Genomic DNA, 23,546 nt, shown 5'->3' with positions numbered 1-23,546 from the left:
TGTTGGGCCACAAGTGATACACCCAACCCATTCTTCAAATCTGGGGAAATGAAGGGCGCATTTTCGGCTGCATTTCGAATTGGGACAGGCTTCATCATGTTGGCGTGACGTAATCACCCTTCAAATTGGGTCTTGAAGAATGCAGACACTGAATTGGAACAGTTATTTTGGCGGCAGAAAATGTGAAAGAGGAACATCACATGGAGATACTTTAAGGCTGGAAATTAAACCACTAACATGAAAAATAAACATAATAACTTGATACTGTCACTGGGTTAAGAATAAAGGAGTGTTCAAAAGAAATCATCAGTATCAAACTGTGACAATAAAAAAATGTTCATTAAAGCAACCAAGAATGGGATAAGTTTGATGTGAATCTTTGGTAATGCATAGGGGAGGCTCTGTGCCAGTTTTTTTATGCTGTACCTCCCTCCATCCAACCATACACCTCTTTGGGTTTGCCATCAGCCCTGCCTGCCTCACGGACTCCGTGACCGTGACCAACCACTGCACATGATCAGTGGCGTGTCTAGAAAATTTTTGTTGGGGGGGCCAGGTAGGGGCACAGATTTGGAGAAGGGTGGCAGATTTAATTGGCAGATAATGTTTAAAAAAAAAATTCTACCAACCCTTAACCATAATTCAATAATCCTATAAACCTAATAACCAAATGCACTTTTAACTCTTATTAGAATGAGATTTTAACCACTACGGTGCAAAGTTTTTAGATACTGCGTTGATAAAGTACAAGAGATACAATCAGTGCTTTGTCAGTGTTTACTTAGCATTCAAGGACAGCAATATTTGCATAGTATTTTTACTGACATATAGTGCACATATGTTTTGGGCAAAAACATTTTTGAAAATTAAAATACGAACATTTGTAACAAACAATTGACAAATTAGCCAATGCCAATGCAAAACTTTATCTGCCTGTTAAAAGAAGAAGATAATCTTCTCACAAACTGGTGTTTGATTTTGAAACAGGAAAAAAGTGGGGAAACAACTGAAAAGACTAACATTTGAATAAAACCTGAAAGCAAGTAAATACTTTCTATGCTGCCTTATGGTAAACTTTGGTAATATTGATCAAGAACAACACTGGCTGATGATGAAATACAGTCAGCTGGCATGGTGACACTGCCAGTATTAACCTGCAGGGCTGGACTGGGACAAAAAAATTGGGCATTTTTACTACAGACCGACCCACCAGGTATTAAAGCCATAAAGACTTTGAATGAAAACAAATGCTGTTGTGACAGTGATGTACAGTCTTGTTGGTATATGTATGATTTCTATACATTTTACGTCAGATAAAAACTTTGGTTGTAAGATTTAGATAATTATTTAATAAAAACTAGGTATTTTAAATGAGAATAAGAAAGAAAAGTATTTCTTTGTGCCCACCTTTCCCTGTTAATGCCCTACCTGGCCCCCTGGCAAAACTTTGCTAGACCCGCCCCTGCACAGTTACCAGCTGTCAGCTACATAAAAAAGGATCCTGGTGTTATTTGTCTCTCAGAAACAGTTGATAACTTCAACTCATTCATGTCACCTAAAAGGTAAACCTGTTTCTCCATCACCTGTTCAGCTCTGATGATTCAGTAAGGACATCTCCTGGTTTCATCTTGATGTTTCCCTCTCACCACATATCTAAACAGACATCATGACCAGCAGCTTTACAGCTGTGGCTCCAGCAAACATCAGCTGATACTAGAAATTAATATTAAATACATTCTAACAACAGCTGATCAAGCTTAAACGTGCTGCTGTTGTTTAGCGCAATATTTGCTGGTTTCCTCTTTCTGGCGCAAAGTGGGCGATAAACAAACAAGAGAGAAAAGCTGATCAGCTGATCATTGATCAGTTTCATGATTGAAGTAGCAACAGGAGAGGGAGGGGGGAGAATGAGAGAAGAAGAGGCAGCTGTGCAGCATAACGACAGAATAACTCCAGCTTTGTGTCTTTTTTCCATTCTAGCTAAAGTCCGGGACAAACTGCGTCTCTTCTCAGCTCAATACGAAACACGTAATATTTTCTCTGAATGGGGGACCATTCCATTTTTTTAAGGAGCCGTTGGCAACTCTACTAACCTTATGAATAAAATAAAGTTCACTATCAGTAACATCATAGCACCCACCCAGCTGTATAAAAACTCCGTCAAACTGGCTAGAACGCAGTATGAGTTATTGCAACTGACAGTAAAAAGTCAGCAACATGAAAATAAACTCCACCTAAACTTAGTTTATATCTGACCCAGATAGACTGCAGGTCATAACTTCTTACCTGAAGTTCAGTTCACCTGACACTCGGACCGGCGGCTGCTTCGGGTCTCTCCTCCTGCCTCCCCTTCCCTCATCCACCTGTTGCCTCTGTGGAAGCCCCGTCATAGCCACCACCAAACAACGGAGTTATTTCTACACATCGACCTGCATCTGGCCAATCCACCACCTCTCATTGTTCATGCCATTACAAAAAAAATAAAAAATAAGTCACTGGGGATATGCCCGGTATGCCCGATGGCCAGTCCAGCTATGTTAACCTGCAACCAAATCTGCAGCTCCATAAAGTAAAGTTACGACTTAGATTATATCTTATAACTCATAACTCTTATGTTAGCTGCCCTCAGTAGCATACTGTCTGAAATATTCCACAGCTGCAATAATTCTTTAAGTGTTATTTTTTTCCTTGGTATTCTAATTTCACCGAAGTTTACTAAACTCAACAAACTTGATATTACTTACCGGGACATTTATTCTGTCCTCATTTTCTTTCACCGAAAAATTGTTTCCTGCAGTGCCATCTTTCGCGCTTGGCTCTCCTACCTTTGCTAACGTGATGCGCATAGCGCAGAAGCGATGCTGCATTCACTTACACTCGGATATCTGAGCGTAACCGTGAAAACATAATCGGACATTTGATGTTTGATTGAATTTTATTGTTTTGCCTTTGGGGTGGCACCTGGGGTGGCCAGTCTGGTTTGGGGGGTGGCCTGTGCCCCCCCCCAGGCCACCCCGCTGGACACGCCATTGCACATGATCCACCGAGGTATAACTATGAATGACAACATCATCCAGGTAGGAATTAGGATATGCAGTGTGAGGACGCAGCTATCGCTCCAGCACGTGCTGGAAAATGGCCGCGGCTTCAAACAAGCCAAACAGAAGAGTGATGAATGGCATGAACCATACAGAGTGGAGAAGGTCTTTTTTGTCTTTGGACTCTGCAGACAAGGGAATCTGCCAGTAGGCGTTGGTTAAATCCAGCATGATAAAAGCTAAGCAGTGCTTAACCAGTCCAGGTCAACCTGGGGCATGGGATAAGCATAAAACCATGAGATCTTGTTCACTTTGTGATAATCATCACAGAACCCTATAAAACCGTGCGCTCACTTCTTAATTACCTGGAAGCACCTTAAAGACAACTGGCCCCTCTCAACAGCTGCGACAAATCATCTGGAGAAAAGGTAAGCATAGGAGACCAAACACTGAGGAACAAATCCTCATTTCATCCTGTGATAACAGCATTTTCACCATTTCAGCCAATTCCTTTTGCACAATTTGTCTCTTGTGCTCAGGCAACATGTTAGGTCATGAACAGACGCCAGGCTGCGTTTCAAGGTGGTGCTCCAGCCGGGCAGGGGGTAGAACACATCTGCAAACCGCTGTTGCAATGCAGGAACATCTGCTTTGTGTGAGATGTTCATTACAATGAATGTTAAACACACTCTCTGAAAACTTCATGCCCAAATCTTGCTTTTAAGAAAAATCAAACATCTTTGTCCTTAAAGATAATTTTAGAGTTTTTAATGAGCTGCAGGAACCCTGTTCTGTGTGAGTGGAGAACAGCCAAGTCTCCTCCAGTGATAAACCTCCACATGTACCACTGAAAACAGTTAAATTACTTTGAATCTGAAATCAGGGCTCAAACTACTTGTTGTGAGACCATTTCTTTATTTTTCACACCAAACTGTTTATTAAGAAAAACGTTACACAGACTTCATCAAATATAGGATCAAATCAAATCACGATTTCATAATACAAACTTCAAATCAACAAGAAAACAGCTGCAGAACATGTGGAAATGAAATGAATTCATTAAAAAACAACATGTGGACTTCAAGAACACAGTAAACACACTAAAGTGAAAGGAGGAGCCAAAAATAGAGGTTTAGTAGAATTTTTTGAATTTGTAACATTTCTTTGCTGCCAATGTGAATATGAATGTGGTCTTTGCCTAATTGAATAAAGGTTACACAGCCTCACTGCTCTATCTTCTGGTACAAACTGGTATTACATGGAAGTACAGCCCAAAACCAGTTTAGCTTGAGTTTCTTTTTTCTGGACATAAAGTCAGAACAGATGTTGTTTCAAAGCTGGTGGACAGATAAGAGCAACAGATTTAAGAGATTTAAGACAGATTTAAGAGCAACTGTTGTGAAATTATTTGCAGTTTGGGGAGAAAAGGATTTAAGAGAAGATTTTACAACAGCAAAAGATTAAATATGAATGAAGAATTGAAATTTAACTGAGGTAACACATTAAATGAATACATTACAAAAGAAGTTAATTTTGGAAACACTAAGAAAGCTCAAATGAAAGAAATTGATATATAAAACCATATCTGCAATTCTGATACAATATCAGTTTGGTAAAAACGACATTCCAAATGAACAATATTTGTCTCTTATATATGATCCACTCATATTTGATACATCTATACGTATTTATACTCTGTAAAAGACAAGCATCGCACTTCCGGCCTTAGCGGTCTTTGAGTACGGGGCCCTTGAGGACCGTTAAGGTTGCAGAACCTGAATTGGGATACAGCCTAAGGCTGTTCCAATTCTCAGCACTGCTCCTCTCTTTCCCTGAGTCCTTAACAATTCTCCTTCCCACGATGACGTTTTCATCGAGGCCAAGGAAAAGAGTTTAGGAAAAGGAGATTTCGAAATTACACCCCACGTGGTCACGTTGTGCAGCTGAGTCACGTGACCACACAGTAACATATCACCACAGAGCCAGGAAAAGGGGGCGGAGAAAGTGTGTGTGCGCAGGAGAGGAGTCGAGCAGAGAGAGATGATTTTTTATGAAACGGGAGTAGAGTAGTAAACTTACAGGAACATATACCATTACCAACGTTTGGATCGATATCTGCATCGAGCTGCACACCCTTGTCTCCTGGATCCTAGCTGAGATCAGCGTGAACCACGTGGGTCTCTTCTCCCTGATCTGTTTCCTGTTTGGAAAGACTTCCAGCTTCATCGCGGAGTTTCTCTCGGTTTGTGGGATCATCTAAAGGTAAGCACCGAGCTAACTTTAATGTGGGTTCAGTTTATGCTGAGTTTAGCTCTGTTGAGAATAATAGATTGTTTGGTATAGACTGGAGTCAGACAGTCTGTAGAGTTTGTAATTGCTTGCAACATCATAATATGGCGGTTGCTGGGGGGAAAGAATACATAAAGAAAAATAGTCTTGGAATATGAACAAAGGATGGGGTGCAGGGCATGAGAACAACCAACCCCCACCCTCAGGACATGAAGCCACAGGTACAAGCGTGGGGGAGGGCAATCAGCCTTTAGAATTGACTATGTGCACGTTAGCTACTTCCGGTGTGGAAACTCCCGTGGGGAGCTTTGTTTCCGGTGTCCTATTCGCGCCTGGTTTACGGTCCAAAACAAGTTGATGAATGAATCAAGCGGCGATTTACATTTCTATAGATGGACATTTACCCAATACATCTGTAAATGATGTCTGTGAAGGTTCTCAGTCATCCAGGTCATCGGTCCTTTTGTCCCCCTGATGATCCGATCATCACCTTTTGTCCCTCTGTGGGGGGATACTCCCACTAGGTTTATATCTGGGACTCACCATTTGACCTTAGAACTGAAGAAGTTTCTCGGATGAGAGGTGAAACTTATTCAACTAACTTAAAGAAGTCCAGACACTTTTCTTTGCAAGTTCCTTTTACTATCTGTAAATGATGTTCATCGACTTGTCGATGTTTTTTCCCCGCGCCTCAGAGCAAAAGAGAAAAGGGATTCAAATGTTATATTTCTCAACTGTCCCTCGTTTATCGCGGGTGTTATGTTCTAAAAATAACCAGCGATAGGTGAAATCAAGTAGCCAATTTTATTTTTGACGGTGCAAAAAGTTTGGTGGACATCGTGGACATACACTACTGCACTTCAGAGTCACACTGCTAGCGATCGTTGCAGCGATTCTGTACTGTACACGAGAGACGTCACGGAGGAGATCGTCTGTAGCAATCAGGACGCAGGACACAATGTGACGTAAAAAAAAGCATGCAAACTTGCACTAAAAAATCCGTGAAAAAGCGAGGTGAAAGGTGAACCGCGTTATAGCGAGGGACCGCCTTAATTTTGAAGGTAAGTCACAACATACCCTTCGTAAATACTAATGTATAGAAACTGTTACCAGCAATCATTCATTTTTTGTGTGGCTTTTTTCATGGTTTGTTAGCATGCTGTGTAGGTGTGTACTTGACTAGCTGATATCGACATAATGGGGGAAACATCTGGTTTGACTATTCTTCACCTGTAGTTTGAATGCTGAACATTTGCCTGTTTAAATCATAAGACCAGTCACTATACAGAGATGTGCTTCTGAATGTGGACGATGCCACATCGAAAAGTGTAATGCAGTAATGCAGTTCTGCTTGTGTTGAGTGATGTAAACAACTGATCGATCTAAATGCTTTAAAATTGATCATTAGATTTTTTTATGAAACAACAGCGGTGAGTGTTCCCACCTTCTGCTCTTTGTAACTTAACGCAATCTTTCCGTTTTCGAGTTTTGGACATGATTTTGGAGTATATCTTCGCAGTAGCGATTGACCGCAAAATAAATAAAATAAAGCTACCGGAAATGCACAACCCCACATCCGGTCTCAAACCAGGAAGTTAGCATTGTCTCGTGCACATAGTCAATAGTGCCTTCATAGTGGACTTCGTAGGATGATCTCCAGATGCATATGTAAAAAAAAAATTATATATATATATATATATATATATATATATATATATATATATACACACAGACACACAAGCTCTGAGTATAAGATCCATAGAGGCTGGGGTCTATCACACCAGGCAAGACCCCAGGTGCAGGCTGTGTAAAGATGCCCCAGAGACAATCCAGCACATAACAGCAGGGTGCAAGATGCTAGCAGGCAAGGCATACATTGAACGCCATAACCAAGTGGCCGGCATAGTGTACAGGAACATCTGTGCCAAGTATAACCTGGAAGTCCCGAGGTCAAAATGGGAGATGCCCCCAAGGGTGGTGGAAAATGAACGAGCTAAGATCCTGTGGGACTTCCAGATACAGATGGACAAAATGGTGGTGGCTAACCAACCGGACATAGTGGTGGTAGACAAACAGAAGAAGACGGCCGTAGTGATCGATGTAGCGGTTCCGAATGACAGCAATATCAGGAAGAAGGAACACGAGAAGCTGGAGAAATACCAAGGGCTCAGAGAAGAGCTCGAGAGGATGTGGAGGGTGAAGGTAACGGTGGTCCCCGTGGTAATCGGAGCACTAGGTGCGGTGACTCCCAAGTTAGGCGAGTGGCTCCAGCAGATCTCCAGCAGATCAATATATATATTTATACATACATATATATATGTGTGTGTGTATATATATACTTTTTGTGTGTGTGTCCCAGCTGAATAACAGGAGTAGTCTGCTGGAGCAGCAGAGGAACAATTTTGGACTCAGCTCAGCCACTACAGAGGAAAGAATGTCTTCAACACAAAAGGTAACAAAAACATCACAGTTACACTGTTATTGAAACTGTGTGCACAGCTGGTTGGTTTTTAAAAACATGTTAACAGCAGCTTTATCTTTTCCAACCTGGGCTCCTCCATATACACAGAATCTACATTCACAACCAAAAACCACACAAGTTAGAAGAAAATACAAAGATTATATTTTATAAGCATACATTGAAACAACAATATCATCAGTTGAACTCAAGTAAAAGATTTTCTCCGCTGATCAATATTTTTTCAATAATGTAATTTTCATTACAACTCTCATTGTAGCACATCATTGTAATGTGATACTGTCACCAGAAGGTGGTGGTAACACACCTACAATGTGTTTGTTGACATGTTTGATTCCACCAATGGAGGGAGTTTCAGTTTGTTCCACGACTGCATTTCACTCACTGCCTCTGTTTGTATCTCTGTCACTGCAGGACCAACATGGAGCGAGAAGTCAGCGCTCTCAGGAGGCCGACAAACCTCACAGAAGAAAGGGAGAGAAAACCTACAGCTGTGATGAGTGTGGAAAGTCTTTTACCCACTCTGGACACTTAAAAATACACCAACTCATCCACAGTGGAGTTAAACCGTATAGCTGTGACTTGTGTGGAAAGTCTTTTACCGAGGCTGGATCCTTAAAAAAACACCAAGTCATCCACAGTGGAGTTAAACCTTATAGCTGTGAGTTGTGTGGAAAGTCTTTTACTCAGTCTGGAGGCTTAAAAACACACCAACTCATCCACAGTGGAGTTAAAGCTCACAGCTGTGACTTGTGTGGAAAGTCTTTTACCCAGGCTGGAGAATTAAAAACACACAGACTCGTCCACAGTGGATTTAAAGCGTACAACTGTCACTTGTGTGGAAAGTCTTTTACCCACGCTCAAAGCTTTAAAACACACCAACTCATCCACAGTGGAGTTAAACCTTACAGCTGCAACTTGTGTGGAAAGTCTTTTACCCATCGTAAATGCTTAAAATTACACCATATCATGCACAGTGGAGTTAAAGCACACAGCTGTGATTTGTGTGGCAAGACGTTTGCTCAAAATAGCAGCTTACAGAAGCATCTAGTTACCCACTCTGGAATTAAGGCGTACAGCTGCGACTTTTGTGGAAAAAGGTTCAGAGACAAACAGTACCGAAATAGTCACCTACGGATTCACACTGGAAATGATCTTTACTGCTGTGATCAGTGTGGGAAACCGTTTACAACAGATGCACAGTTACAACAACACATGTTTAGCCACACTGAGGAGAGACCTTACAAATGTGACCTGTGTGAGAAGACTTTTAAAGCTCCAAATCAGCTGAAAAAACACCAACAGATCCACTCCAGAAAGTAACTCTACAAGTGCAGTTACTGTGAGGATGTATTGATTTTTTTATCTTGTAATTTTAACCTGATTGTTTGGAAAAAGTCTGATCAGTAAACTTATGGAGTTATACTGAATGAACTGTTAGGAAAAATGAAGACTCATTTTCTCTCAGTAAGCTGAGTGTTGTAATGTAAACAGTAAAATGTAATTGGACGTTGGCAGAGATGCTCTTTGTTTCAGGCGACTTTCAGGATAAAAATGTTGAAGGAATTCCCCGACTTACAATGTCTTTGTTTAGAATCAGAGCGACGCAGATGGATCCAGTTCTCAGCCCTGTCTTCACTGTGGTGGTGGGAAAGTTTCTCTGTGAATTTGTGGAAAAACTTCCAATCATCAACGGGACCTAAAACCACATCAATGTAGACACACTGGAGACAAAATGAAAAACTGCAAAGAATGTGGGAGCGGCTTCCACACACCAAGTACATTAAAATACATGACCTCTTCCACAGTGGGGTCAAAAAGCACATCTGTGACTAGTGTGGGTCATCCTTCACCACTGCAGGAGGGACACCATACAAGTGCAGACACTGTGACAAAAGCTTCTCACAATCAGGTCATCGTAACAAACATGAACGTACACACATGGAAGTGAACTTCAGCTGTGACCAGTGTGACAAGAGCTTCAGGAATCTCAGTTCATACTCCGAACACAAACGATCCCACACTGTAAATAAACTGTTTCACTGTTACCAATGTGCAAAAACCTTCACTTCATTATCTGCTCTGTGCAAACATCAGCCTGATCATGCAGGACTGAAATCACTGGATCACAATGAATCTGAAGAGAGAGAAAGATCCTCTTCTGGTTTCAGGCTCAGACTTAAAAACCTTGAGAGCAGGCTCCACAGAGTTCAGATGGAATCTCCTGTAAAGAGTGTCAGCTGATGCCACACTTGGATCTGATGAGGTAGCTCTGATTTCTGGACCTGCAGTGAATAATCCTGAGTGTTATGTTTAGGAAGCTGCATGTATAGATATGCATATCAAGTTTGTTTTTTCCTTTGAGGGATTTTAATTCTCTAAAATGTTATCTCTGTTACATTTTAATATTTGTTCCCTTGGGACACAGTAGTGTTTAGTAGTTGTACTTGTTACTGTATTATTAAAGTTATAGGAATTTCTTTTTCACCAAACAGATAATGTATCAGAATTGCAGATATTGGTATATATATCAATTTCTTTCATTTGAATTTTCTTAGTGTTTCCAAAATTAACTTCTTTTTTTAATGTATTCATTTAATGTGTTACCTCAGTTAAATTTAAATTCTTCATTCATATTTAATCTTTTGCTGTTGTAAAATCTTCTCTTAAATCATTTTCTCCCAAAGCTGCAAATATTTTCACAGCAGTTGCTCTTAAAACCTCCAAAATGAACTAAATCTGTCCACCAGCTTTGAAACAACACCTGCTGTGACTTTATGTCCTGAAAAAATAAACTCAAGCTAAACTGGTTTTGAGCTGTACTTCCATGTAATGCCAGTTTGTACCAGAAGATGAACCAGTGAGGCTGTGTAACCTTTATTCAATTAGGCAAAGAACACAATCGTATTCACAGTGGCAGCAAAGAAATGTTGAAAGTTAAAAACAGCAGCACACATCAGGACCATTTTAAAGATCACAGGTGACTACTTTTACTTAATTCAAATTCTGTTAAACCTCTATTTTTTGCTCCACCTTTCACTTTAGTGTATTTAGTCCTTGAAGTCCACATGTTGTTTTTTAATGAATTTTGATCCACGTGTTTGCTGCTGTTTTCTTGTTGATTTGAAGTTTGTATTATGAACTCCTGATACTGTTAAAGTGTTAGTTATATTTGATGAAGTCTATGTAGAGTTTATCTTATTAAACAGTTTGGTGTGAAAAATAAAGAAATGGTCTCAGAACAAGTAGTTTGACCCATGATTTCAGATTCAAACTAATTTACCGTATTTTCACGACCATAAGACCATAAGCTTTTCTGTCCCCCACTCGTTACCTGTATGAATGGCACCTGTTTGAACTCATCATCTGTATAAAAGACACCTGTCCACAGCCTCAAACAGTCAGACTCCAAACTCCGCCATGGCCAAGACCAAAGAGCTTTCGAAGGACACCAGGAAAAGTATTGTAGACCTGCACCAGACTGGGAAGAGTGAATCTACAATAGGCAAGCAGCTTGGTGTGAAAAAAATCAACTGTGGGAGCAATCATCAGAAAATGGAAGACATACAAGACCACTGATAATCTCCCTCGATCTGGGGCTCCACGCAAGATCTCATCCCGTGGGGTCAAAATGATCATGAGAACGGTGAGCAAAGATCCCAGAACCACACGGGGGGACCTGGTGAATGTTTAACACAGATTTCAGAAGGGCAAAGATGCTTAATAGTTTAACTAGATTTCATTTGTCAGTGTGGGACTGCTGAGTCACCTGAAGAACTCATTTCATTCATTCTCCACATGATGTTCATTTACAGAAATGTTTCACAGGAACTGATTTCTCCCAAAGGGTGAACTAGTGTGTTTCCATAGATTACCTCTGTATGAATGTACTTCTTAAATGAAGGCAAGTGTTTGTCCTTTTTTGTTCCTCAGGTATAGTACGTGATATCAAGGGCAGGCGGTCAACACTGGGGGTAGACAAGAAGCAGACGTACTTCCAAGAAGGAGCTGCAGTGAGGTCAGAGGTCAGAATCTGAAACAGCTCAGGTTTATATTTTAGAGGTTATAAAAAATCAAAATGTATTATTTAAAGAAACCTTTAAATAATAGTCATAATTATGATTATTATAAGAAATATCAAACATTTAAGTGGATTTTCTGTTACACATATTGTGTTAGCCCTGCAATAAACTGGCAGCTGTGGCCAGGAGATATTTTATTTTGTATTCTTATGATCACAGTTATAATCAGAATTATCATTGATTAATCATTTACCATTGTTGAATTAGTTGACAGAATAATCTTTGAAGCACATCTATGTTACTTTGAGCAAATATTAATGCACACAGATTATCAGCACTTTAATCAGTCTATTGATGTTCTGTATTATTCTTGTTATTTGTTTAAGTTGTTGCACATCATTGCAATCACACCGCTCGGACCCACAAGTCCTGTTGGACCCAGGCCTGTCTACATTCAGTTCTGCACGTACTCAGGCCTGTAACAACATGAACACACTTATATAAGACACGCACGTTCACACACACACTTAGTAAAAATAGGAGGGTCGTCTGAGGACAGTTTTTCTGATAGATACACTTTCACAAAATGCACAATGTAATACACACTTGTTTTTCTCTAAAGTAGCAGTTGATGTCTATATAAGGAGAACTTTTTGAGAGGTGGGGAATTGTTATCATTTCCAGTAAAGATCTAACTGTGATGTCATCATGGCAATATATCAATGTATCAGCTGGGATAGGCTTCATCCTCCCGCAACCCTGAATTGGATACATTGTATTCCAATTATGTAATCTGATCATTTACAAACTCAAGGTATCTAATCAAAATGTAAGTAATAATTATAAAATGCAGAAATAAGTGTGACATAAATGTAAATGTGTGAGCTGACATAGAGGACAGCTACATGTAGTCTGAAAAACCTTTGTTGTCAAGTTTGCAGGTCTATCAGCACGAGACATTCTTGCATAGAAGAGACGTTAAAGTCTCTAACTCAGTGAAGCATTATTGGTCCCGTCTGTTTGGATAAATATAGTAAGTTGATGTTTGTCCATTTATTGACACATTTTCTTAAGTGCTTATCCAGCTCAGGATCACAGTGGAGCTGCAGCTGGATATGTTCATTAAATAAACCTTACAAAAGTTAACAATAAACCTGCATCCATGTACGTTGTTGTCCACAGGATGAGAAAATCAAGCTGGAAGACTGTGGAACATGTTAATAAATGTTTGTGTGTTTATGCCTGTGTCTTTCACAGGAGGCGCTGGAAGGTTTCCCTAATAGTTCCTGGTGAATCAAAGCAGAACCATAAAGGTTGCTGGACTGCATGATGGCCTTACCCCTGAGCAGTCATCCTGTTAAAGGAGGAACCAGTTATAAACTGTTTTCAAAGTAGCTGAGCAGATTTCATCTCACGTAAGCAATTAACTGTTTGTTCATCTGTTCTGTCACTTAAAGAGCATTTAAGGACGTCTTTTGAGTGTCCAGTTGAATTAATTCTACTGGCTCTCATGGTCATTTGTTATTATAGACATACTTTTCATGTTCATCCAGCTATTTAGTAAATTCTATCTATTTAGTAATATCTGTCAGCTATAAAATGTAATATAAATATAAAAATATCTAAATATCTCCTGCACTTTATGTTTTAATGATGTAAGTCTGTTATCGTGTTACATTAGCATTCCTCACATATCAATGAGATGCTGTACAGTACAATCCTGCTGACACAGCAGAGGGATAACGACGGCTATTCAACATCGTTGCACGACACATTCGAGCTGCATGATGCAGACAAAGTGACTAAATCATCTTTTTGTGGTTTATTGTCTTCAAACCAGCAGACAAAGCCGATGGCAGAAGATGTCGGAGAAGAACTTCAGGCCGTGGAATGAAAAGGTATTTTTTTCTTGTTATCAAAGACATTTGGAGTGACGGCTTCTGCAACTGGTTGTGCTGAAGTAAAGCTTACAGTCTAAGAAGTCACAGTGTTGATGTTCAGCACAAAGAGAAAAGCTCACTTGTTTGAATTTATTTACAATCATAGTTTTATAAATTCTGACTGTAAACAGCTTTTACAGCTTTGATATTGTTTGACACTCGATATCAGGTGATAGGGTTTAATTTAAAGGTTTCTGTGTCACAATGAGCCATTTACACTGACCAGTGTCAGTTTAACTGTAACACATTCATTATTTAGATTCAACAAAGAAATAACTGAATGTAAAAAATGGCAGCCCTCAGGCAGGTTTATAGAGATATATGCACGCATTATGAAATTTATGTATCCCAGATAATTGTTATTCATCTAGTCATGGCAGACCTACCTCTTCCTCCCCAGTTAACTGCAACCCAAAAGAACTAGTGGGGCTATTTACACACTCACAACCAGTGTGGGGTAAAAAGAGCCACCAAAAAGCTGTCAGCCACAGATGTGCTATAAGAGTTAGAAACTCTGCTTATGGAGAAACTTTCTAAGTCTAACAGAGGACAGGTACTCCTGCCCAAATAACATGATATAACCCCACATACAGCCCAGCCATAAAGTGAACCAAGTCATTTAGTTAAAGACAGCATGGGACCAAATGCATGTAACCAGCCTGCACCAACCTGACATTTCTTCCTCCTGAATTAAATGAATGAATGGATGAAAGTTAAATGACTACAAACCTAAAGCCACTAGTTCCCACACTGGAGCTCCCTGACACTGTGTGTTAACCGTATTTAGCTTGTATCAACAGTTGTAACAGGCTAAGCCACCTGAGACACTGCATTGAATTTGTTCCTGTCTTATTGATTTCAGCTGACTGGTTTCAGCTCAGATGTTCTGCTTTTTCCTTTCAGTAGATCAAAGCAGCTCGTGCTCCTTCTGCTTCCAATTTAGAAGAAGAAGAAGAAGAAAAAGAAGGTGAAGGCTTCAGCGAAGTGGCGTTCATGGTCTCAGTGAACAGTCATGGTCACACACTGCATGTGGTTTTAAAAGCAACATGTCTGTTCACCACAACAATGGAGATGTGTAATATTAGTGCAGCTACGGTTTGTTTTTGAACATCAGTTCTGTTTTCTACTTTGATCACTTAGACCAAAAAAGTGTTGTTTTCAGATTCTTTCTTTTACATCTATAAACCACCTGCTCATTTTTTTTTATTACAATTAGTTTCACATAAATGTTAGTGTTTCCTTTATGATCTTTTAATGCTTACACTACACTGTACACATTAGAGACATTTCTGTTACCTGTTTCTGTTGACTCAGAGTTGTGAAATGTTCTTTTATTTGATGCACAATATGAAGCTTATTTTCTTACAAATAAAATTCTAATGACAAACATGAACAGCTGTGGTTATTTCTGAGACATGAGTTTTTGAATGTGTTCATATTTAGACAGTGTGCATCTGTCTGCTGAAACTGTGATGGTGAACCTGAGGTGATGGTCAACAGAAGGCAAATATAAAACAATATTGAAGTAATGTCTTTACCCTCTGCAGCGTGTGGACGCAATCACCTTATTCACTGTAGTAAACGTGCACCGCTAGCTCACGTGACTGACTGTCTCCATGGTTACATCGTATATTATTAGCTATGTAAACAGCTTCCAAAGATGCCGCCATAGCTCTCTGCAGCTGTAACACTTAAAACCTTAGCAAATCATTTCATGTTTTTGATAGTTATGAAGACAGAATATGTTAAGGTCATGCTAGGCGGTTGCTATGGTGGTTGCTGTGGACTTGGGTGGACCGCGTCCGATTCCTGTTATTAGCTGTCCGCCGTAGGAAGGCTGCGTTCCACTTACAAGTAGTGACAGTCTGCCGCAACTCGAACTCAAACCCGCTTTGTTCTTTAATTATAGGCCTTTTATAGCCGTTCATGACACGCACACACACACACACATAAAGCACTTTGCCTCACCACGACAATGCAACTTTACCTAACCTAACCTTAAAGTGTCTGATATAGGATAGAAAAATGAAGCAACCAGAGATTTAATGATGAAGACTCTGGGTTCTGTAGTTCACGTTTTACAGTCCTGAATGACTCTTTGCATATGATTTATTGAAGAGGAGTTTAGAATGCACTTTACATTTAGACTGTTGCTGTTTCATTTTTTACATTGTTGCTGTGTTATGTCATGAATAAGGTTCACCTGCTGGGGGTTTGATGGATCAGCTGGACAATACAGTCAAAGACAGACTTCATTCATCATATGCAAGAATCCTAGTTGGATTTTTGTTGTCACTCGTGTTTTTGAACCAAATATTGAAAACAATTCTGACAGACTGGATACCTGGTCAGGTGTACATTACCTTGTACTCAAGCATCCCAGGACAGAGCCCTGCCCCACCATGAGCCTGGGTGGATCCGTGGTTATAATATAAAAGGACCAATATTGAATATGAATATTTCGTGAAAATTGAATTATAATACAAATTAGTAATAAGGGTTTCTCTGCGCCCTTATCTACCCCATACTCAAAGAGCTGCGGGCAGAGAGGGTGACAGGCGAGGATGGCACTGAAGAGAAGATGCTCGGTTTCTGGGGTCTCCTGGTCCTGTCAGTATTAGTAGGATGCATCTGCTGTGTCTTCTTGTGGATGCTCACCTACCTTGACTCATTCCAGCCTGGTATGGATTTCCCAACACTGTGGACAGTGGCCCACGTCAGAGACGTTTAATATTGATTACATATGTTTGAATTGCTAACCCTAACCCTAGCTCAACAGACCACAATGCCCTGGACTGTCAGTATTATTACATGCTGTGAACATAAGTAGCTTTGATCACAGTTTATGTTGTAAAAGAGAAGGAATATTGGAAAGAAAGATCAACATTGTGATATTATTTATTCCAAACTGACCAGAAACATGCTTGTCAGACTCTCACAGCAAAGGATCAGACTCACTGTGCATGACGGCTCAGGCCAATGATGTCTGTTAGATTGTCAGTTGTTTAGTGCTTCTGTACAGTTAGGGTCACGTCTCTATTTCAGAATAATTAATATGCAGAAAACACTAAAAGTTGATTGTCTTCCAATATTCTAGCATAATTAAAAAACTTTGACTTTGTAAGTACATATTATTAGTCCTAATGCCAGTATGAGTCTTCATAACTCCTGCTTTGAAATACTGAACTTTAAAATTTACCCGATGAAAGATCATTTACAGTGGCACTCTGTCAGGATCATTCTGACTGTAAGATCACTGTATTAATCTGAATCCTTCTGAAATGTGCTGTGAATGAATGCTGATGCAACTCACTGTGGGAAAGCTGTTAATAAAATGAATCTGTGACACATGCAACACATTCACAGAGGAAGAGGACACAAAGGGAGGACACGCAGAGGCTGTGTTGAAGTCAGAAATCCAAATCTTTATTAAAAAACAGGCGGCGGTAACAAACAGGAAGACAAGCAGTCCATCAAACAGTCTACAGGGTCAAACATACAGAGAATTCAAACAGCAGTAAAAAATAACTGGACACTGAAAAACTTAAAGCAATATGTGACGCAATAAAAGGAAGCAGCGCAGTATATTCACTGAATTATCATCAATTACAAAAGAGAAAAACGACGATTTCTAAGGATTATTTTCTTAAATGCAGTTAGAGTGTGGCTGGTAAAGATGGAAACATACAGAATGTAAACTGTGTGAGTTTGTGAACTTTGTTAGTAACAAATGAGGTAAAAAAAACAACCAAAACAGACAAAACACAGAAAGAGGCTCTCAGTATTCATTAATAATTAGAAAGAAACATTCTGGTCGTGGATTTTTACAGTCTTAGTTCTGCTCGCTGTCATCATTATAATCATCATGATCAATGGCGAGGTCCTGAGGTGGGCGGGGCTGTCTCTGGTGATGTCACCATGAAGGAACAGCATCTGGCACGTGTTGGTGAAACATCTCAGTACACTGGTGTAGTTTCCTCTCCAGCTGTTTGACATGTGACACTTGAACATTAAGGGGAAGAAGAAGAAACAGTGTTAGGTCAGGTGACCACATGGTTTCTAAAGTAACTGACAGGAAGTAACCAGGCCGTTAGAAATGGATGGCATGTGTTTAGAGTTACTGGAATTGGGTAACTCTACTTACCAAAAGCAGAAGCACACAGATGAAGGATCAGATGCTGAATGTTGCAGGAACATGCTCATGTGTTACGGCTGTGGCCATGAGGACCCTGTGTGGGCTGTTTTCTTCCTGTGTTTCTGTACTGTGCTTAAGACTCTTTCCAGGTCCCTCCCCTAATGAAGAGTAGTGAGCGGCTGATTGGACCATGGAGCAGGTGACTACCTTCAAAAAGCCGCTCTGACAGATCCACAGAGAGAGGGAGAGAGAGTGGAGCGAGCGAGTAGCTTGACAGCCGACGCGGCCCTGACCCTGGTTTTCCCAGCCTGTATTCTTATTGTGTATTTGTGTGAGCATGAATTGTGAAAGCCGCTCCTGGTGCTGAGAGCGTAGGCACTCTTGGGCGGAAGCGGAAGCCGCCTTTTCTTTTGGAACCGTTTTCTCCTGTTTTCCGGGTAGGGAGCGAGGGATAGCTCTGTCATTTGTTTGTTCTGTTTCTTTCCTAGGGTTTAGTTAGTTTTTCTCTGGTGGTACTTAGTTGGTTTTGTTTATTATTTTGGCCTGGGCTCACCCTGGAGCTATGCTTCTTTTCCTTAAATAAAATCACCTTTTTACTCACAACTGGTTTGGATGTTTGGCTTGGGAACCAGGGCGGGGATTTGTCTCTCTCTCCTCCAACCTTATGTGCGTCCCTATACGCCTAGACTAGGGGCGTAACACATGTGTGGTGGTCATTCAGTGCTGCTCCGGCAGGTTAGACAGTCCAAGACTGATATGCTGCCCATCTGAGAGTTTGAAAACACACATGCAAAGATTTATTTTGTATTACAGTCAAAGTTGGATGTTCATTTTTGTCCTTTAAAAATGTTTGTGTATTTGAAAGCACTAACATTTAAGGATGACTTGGATCGTCTCCTTTAAAGGGGAGACAAGTGTGTCCACGGATCTACGTCACTTTACCTGGATGATGACTCCTCTCCCCCTCACTCAGAAACACTCCTAATATAACCAAGCAAATAAATAATATTGAAGATTTACTTACATGATTACAAAAACATCTCCCTTTGATTCTATTTCTCCATTCCTGCTGAACATCAGGCAACAAATATCTCAATAAATCACAGTAAAATGTAAAGCACATGCTTTCTCTGCTTTGTCAAACCTCTGCAGAGGCTCTGTCAAGAAAAACATAACTGTAAGCATAAAACAAATATACATTTCATAACACGTCACTGGACAAACCTCGGTCAGTTGATTTCCTCTGTGCAGTGCAGACGAGCATCAGTCAGCAAGTGACTCTGCTGGTTCTTCTGAGGAAACACCACCATCTCTCCACACCGTCACCATCTGTGAGCACAAACTGCCGCTCTGCTCTGCAAGCATGTAGGAATCACATATCACACACAGGGGTGAAGAAACATCAGAGCTCAACTTTGGATACTTTAGATCTAAACAGATCAAAGCAGCTCTTAGCTTCAACAATCAGACAAACAATGATACCAAACTGATTCTGTATGAATACAATATGGTATTTTCAATACAGGTGTCAAATTAATTTATTAAAACTAATACAGATATATGTATATATTTTTTGATAAATTAGTTTGATAAATTATAAGAATATATATTTATTTTTTTTCATTTAACAATTGCAACTGAAAGAAATTCAATATTGAACAAAAATATATTGTCACATTCTGAGCATGCTCAGCACGCTGACAGACTTGAAGTTGCTACAGATTTTAAGAAGTGATAATTATAGGGAAGAAACTTCTCTTTTTCATCTGTTTAATCAAACATTTGATGCCTCAGCTGTCTCAGTCCTCTAGCATTCTGCAACTACAACTAACCTGAAGCTTGGATTTGGCTGCAGGTGCCCCTGTACATCCTTCTCAGCAGCACACATGTGGGTACCATTTAATCCCACTTCTTCCTGAGCTTTGCTTCATCACAAGACCAAAGGTGGCATCCCGTGTCACGGTCTTATCATCATCCAGAAGAAACATTTGAAGAAACATCATGGAGAAGAAACATTTACGCGCCTCCTGGTTTTGTTTTCTGATCCTGCAAAAAGACTGAGGACAACAAAGCCCAGAGAACACGAGATACACAACATCCAAAATTCAGACTCAACAGCCTCCATAAATGAAGAGCACCAGGTTGGTTCAGTTATAGTAGATATAAGCATACTTCACATTACTGGGTATGAATAATAATGAGGAGGCAAACTTTGAAGATGCAGAGCATGATGTCCCATCATCAGACTGTAAACAAACATCCACCAGGCTCTTTGTTGCCAAAATTGATGATTCTCCTATCAGGGATCAGTAGCGTGTATTAACCTGTGGTATAAGCAGCAGTCACTGAAATATTACTGTTTCAGATAAGAAAGCCAGGGTGGGAGGGATCTCTGCAAACTGACTTACCTCTGCAAGTGTGAAGCACAACAAAAATCTGACTCTCCAGTCACTGACAAACAAAAACTCCAGCTGGGAGATAGAAAACGCTGTCTGGGTCTTGCTGGATGTTGCTGGTCAGAGTCCCACATTAGCAGAGTGCTTCTTGGTCCCACTGACCCATGTGGACAGCGACTGTGGAGAACTGTTCTGGAAAACAGAGAAGAGAATTAAAATAACAAAAAGCCAAAAAGGATTTCCACAAAGACTCTCTTGGAATCAGCAATCAAAAAATCACTGGTTCATATTTCAATTAAATATGAACAGGTTCCTTAAATGTACGCAGTTCAGATCTGATTTAATTTAATTTCCTTCACACAGCACATTCGTCCAGGCTGACAGGTAAACATAGAATTAATCTCAGGTAACATGACTCATAGTAGAGATTCAGTAAGAAAGATTGCAGGCTCTAATATTATTACCACACAATCCAAGGACACACCAACAGCTCAGATTTCTAGAACTATTTAAACAAATGTCTTCTGAATATTCAATTCAGGTTCACAGTGGGAGGGGGGGGGGTTGTCGTGGAATTTTTAAAATAAAGTCTGCAACACAGAAAGAGCTGTGATCAAGCTTTTTATTACTGCGCCAACACACATCAAACATCACAGTTCAGTCATGTCAGCGCTGCCACAGAGGTCGTGCTCCTGCTCCTTTATGCATTCCAAGGAAGAGGAAGTTAAACTGATCACACCACACTTCACGTGTCTCGCTATGAAACCTAACGGATCAATGGTTATGCTGTTTTGTGCCCTTGGCCTTATCAGCACCTGTAAAGGGAGTTGTTTTCTCAAACTGCTGACGCTGAAGTAAGTTCATCTAGTTTTAGAAACTTTCACTGAACAGTAACAGTGTCACAACTAAGCATATGCATAAGCACTTAAATACTTTAAATGAGAATAACAGAAAATTTCTATTACAGAGGCTAGAGCCTGTCCCAGTAGTCATAGGTAGAGCACACCTGGACAGGTCACCAGTCTGTCAGAGGACTAACACAGAGACAGACATCAGAGTAACAAATCTATTTAAAATTAATGTAAGTTTGCTGCAGCTGTATGTATGAACATGTGTTTCTGTGCTCACAATCCACCTCTCAGGAACCTGCAGTTCACTTTTAGTCAACTTTAAACAGACCTCACAAAAGGCTGATGTGGCTGGATCAGTAGTCTGATTTAAGTACGATACCTTTGGCCAGGGATTCATCTGGTGCATCGCTTCACTGCAGTCTTACGTAGTTTCCCCACACCTGAATAAAAAATACTGATATATACAAATAACAGCTTCAGCTGATGCAGCCTGACTCAATCCTAAATGTTCAGCACACAGAGACACAGAGGTACCGTTTAAAGTTTAGTGTTAACCTGAGTCACTGATCATTTGCAGTATTACAGAGTCTGGCAGTCTTTGCATGTCCACGTCACTGTAAGTTTCTAGCTGACTCTCAGGTGTGACAGGTGTGCCAGCAGGAAAGAGTAATAATAGCCTGCATCCTGAGGTTTGTCATGCAGGATTAAAGGAGCCAGGCTTTGTTCACACAGCTAGGATTGTATTTTACACTGACCCTGGGTCAGTATAAGTATCATACAGTTTAAACAAAGCACTGAAACTTGCATATATTTATTACAGATGCACTGAAGCTAATCGAGATATTTGCTGTCAATCTGTGGCTGCGATTAAACACTTTACTGAAAACTTTATTAACTAGTAACTTCATCAGTCATGACAGAAGCTAATATTTCTGTGCTAACATCGTTTAACCAGCAACAGCTTTACTCCAATATAAGCTAACGTTTACACCGTAACTTTAAGCTAGCACCATAAAGACGGTAAAACACGTAATAACATCTACAAATGCATCTTAAAGCTGTTATATTAGCACTCGGTATATTACTAACATAACCACATTAACATTACTGACACTCGCTGACTTTTAATAGTCATTCTATAAATGCTGTCCGTTTAAATGGTCTTACCTGTACACACTGTATATCCACCGGATTGCAGCCAGAGTGGATTCTGGAGTCTTCCACGCTCCTGTTAGTGATCCTCCATCTGGATGGATGAGAACAACCTTCTGAACAATCTAGCAGGAGATGACCCATATCTATGGGACTGGTTTGTGCTAATAACGCCCATTGTATGGACTGATAACAGCCGAAGCGGGTGAATAAAGTCACCCAGTAGCTAGCTGTGCCATTACCCAGCATACATCACTCCCTCCATAAATGCAATAAACCATACAAAAGTATTGTTCTACCTGTTTTTCATGTAGTTGTTTACATTATATAATTTATTGTGTTCTGTATACGTCACTACAATGTGATTTGGAAAATGTCTAAATATACCGACAGCAGGCACTTCCGCGGCAATCTCTTCAATCGGAGGACCCTTCACGTCAATTCCCGACGCGAGAGGGGTACCCTGCGCGTCCATAAGTGCAGCAGAGGGAGCCTGACCATGCGTCACACGTTTGACGAGTTGGGAGTGAGAACGTGTTGCCAGGAGAGATCCTCTGTGATGTGCACACCCAAGAACTTGGTGCTGCTCACTCTCTCCACAGACGCTCCGTCAATGGTCAGAGGAGCATGTTGGGTGTGCATTCTCCTGAAGTCCACAACAATCTCCTTTGTCTTCTCCACATTCAGAGAGAGATTGTTGTCAACACACCACGTGGCCAGGTGTCTCACCTCACTTCTGTAGTCGGTCTCATCCCTGTTGCTAATGAGACCCACCACCGTTGTGTCGTCCGCAAACTTGATGAAGAGGTTGGAGCTATATGATGGAGTGCAGTCATGGGTCAGCAGAGTGAAGAGGAGGGGGCTCAGCACACATCCCTGCGGGGCCCCCGTGTTTAAAATGATGGTGCTGGATGTATTACTTACCAACGTGTACGTAATAAGCTAATACTCCTGGGTGCTATACACTACAGTGTACGCTGTACACCTACTTACTGGTTTTGTCGCATCAGTCTGTGTCTCTGAGTTAACTTGTGTTGGTCCTACAGCTCCTGACTGCAAAAAATGTGCGTGCTCTTTGTGAGCTCGTTCCCGGCTCGTAACCAGCGCGTTCTGCCGTCAAGGGCGATCATTGGTTAAATGTGATCATGTGACTGATGCAAGCCAGATCCTTTTATTTAGCAAAACTGTGATTAATAGTTAAATATTATTGTTGAGGGGTACAGACAGGACTCCGCACGCACACA

The 23,546-nt window shown here is 40.5% G+C and overlaps 2 protein-coding genes and 1 pseudogene across 24 annotated transcripts in view; 2 read left to right on the top strand and 1 right to left on the bottom strand.

The window, feature by feature from the left end:
* The window catches only part of LOC146673261 (uncharacterized), a 171,962-nt gene that overhangs the window by 33,371 nt on the left and 115,045 nt on the right, over nt 1-23,546 (top strand). The window lies entirely within an intron of this gene.
* On the top strand, nt 5,013-15,161 carry LOC146673267 (uncharacterized; annotated as a pseudogene). The gene is made up of 7 exons (XR_014910442.1): nt 5,013-5,300; nt 7,687-7,779; nt 8,221-11,452; nt 11,740-11,831; nt 13,086-13,243; nt 13,669-13,726; nt 14,672-15,161. The product of XR_014910442.1 is annotated as an uncharacterized LOC146673267 (transcript).
* Nucleotides 17,365-23,438, bottom strand: LOC146673266 (uncharacterized). 22 transcript variants are annotated; one of them, XR_014910457.1, is made up of 9 exons: nt 23,296-23,420; nt 22,318-22,396; nt 21,530-21,604; nt 20,312-20,491; nt 19,736-20,227; nt 19,128-19,258; nt 18,776-18,884; nt 17,913-18,670; nt 17,365-17,770 (listed from the first exon to the last, which is right to left on the bottom strand). XR_014910457.1 is itself a non-coding variant. In XM_085402058.1 (9 exons), exons 2-5 carry the CDS (start codon nt 22,775-22,777, stop codon nt 19,903-19,905), a joined length of 405 nt encoding a protein of 134 aa, XP_085258184.1. In that variant the 5' UTR covers nt 22,778-23,116; nt 23,227-23,438; the 3' UTR covers nt 17,365-17,770; nt 17,913-18,670; nt 18,776-18,884; nt 19,128-19,258; nt 19,736-19,902. The 22 variants fall into 22 exon arrangements, 10 of the variants coding, with proteins under 10 accessions (XP_085258184.1, XP_085258189.1, XP_085258190.1 ...); XR_014910461.1 differs by having other exon boundaries at nt 21,530-21,590; XR_014910459.1 differs by having other exon boundaries at nt 21,530-21,590; nt 22,694-23,416.

Source organism: Rhamphochromis longiceps, linkage group LG3, assembly GCF_057381845.1.
Source record: "Rhamphochromis longiceps isolate RC_006_pf linkage group LG3, R_longiceps_female_GT1.1, whole genome shotgun sequence".
Classification (NCBI taxonomy): Eukaryota; Metazoa; Chordata; class Actinopteri; order Cichliformes; family Cichlidae; genus Rhamphochromis; species Rhamphochromis longiceps.
This window is presented reverse-complemented; position numbering and strand designations above follow the sequence as displayed.

What these genes read in the sequence shown, in the direction of transcription:
- LOC146673266 (XM_085402058.1), bottom strand. Translation starts at nt 22,777, where the DNA reads ATGGACGCGCAGGGTACCCCTCTCGCGTCGGGAATTGACGTGAAGGGT. An exon ending in CGCGGAAGTGCCTGCTGTCG is followed by an intron (nt 22,397 to 22,689) that starts GTATATTTAGAC and finishes TCATCCATCCAG; the next exon opens with ATGGAGGATCACTAACAGGA. An exon ending in TGGATATACAGTGTGTACAG is followed by an intron (nt 20,492 to 22,317) that starts GTAAGACCATTT and finishes TCTGTTTTCCAG; the next exon opens with AACAGTTCTCCACAGTCGCT.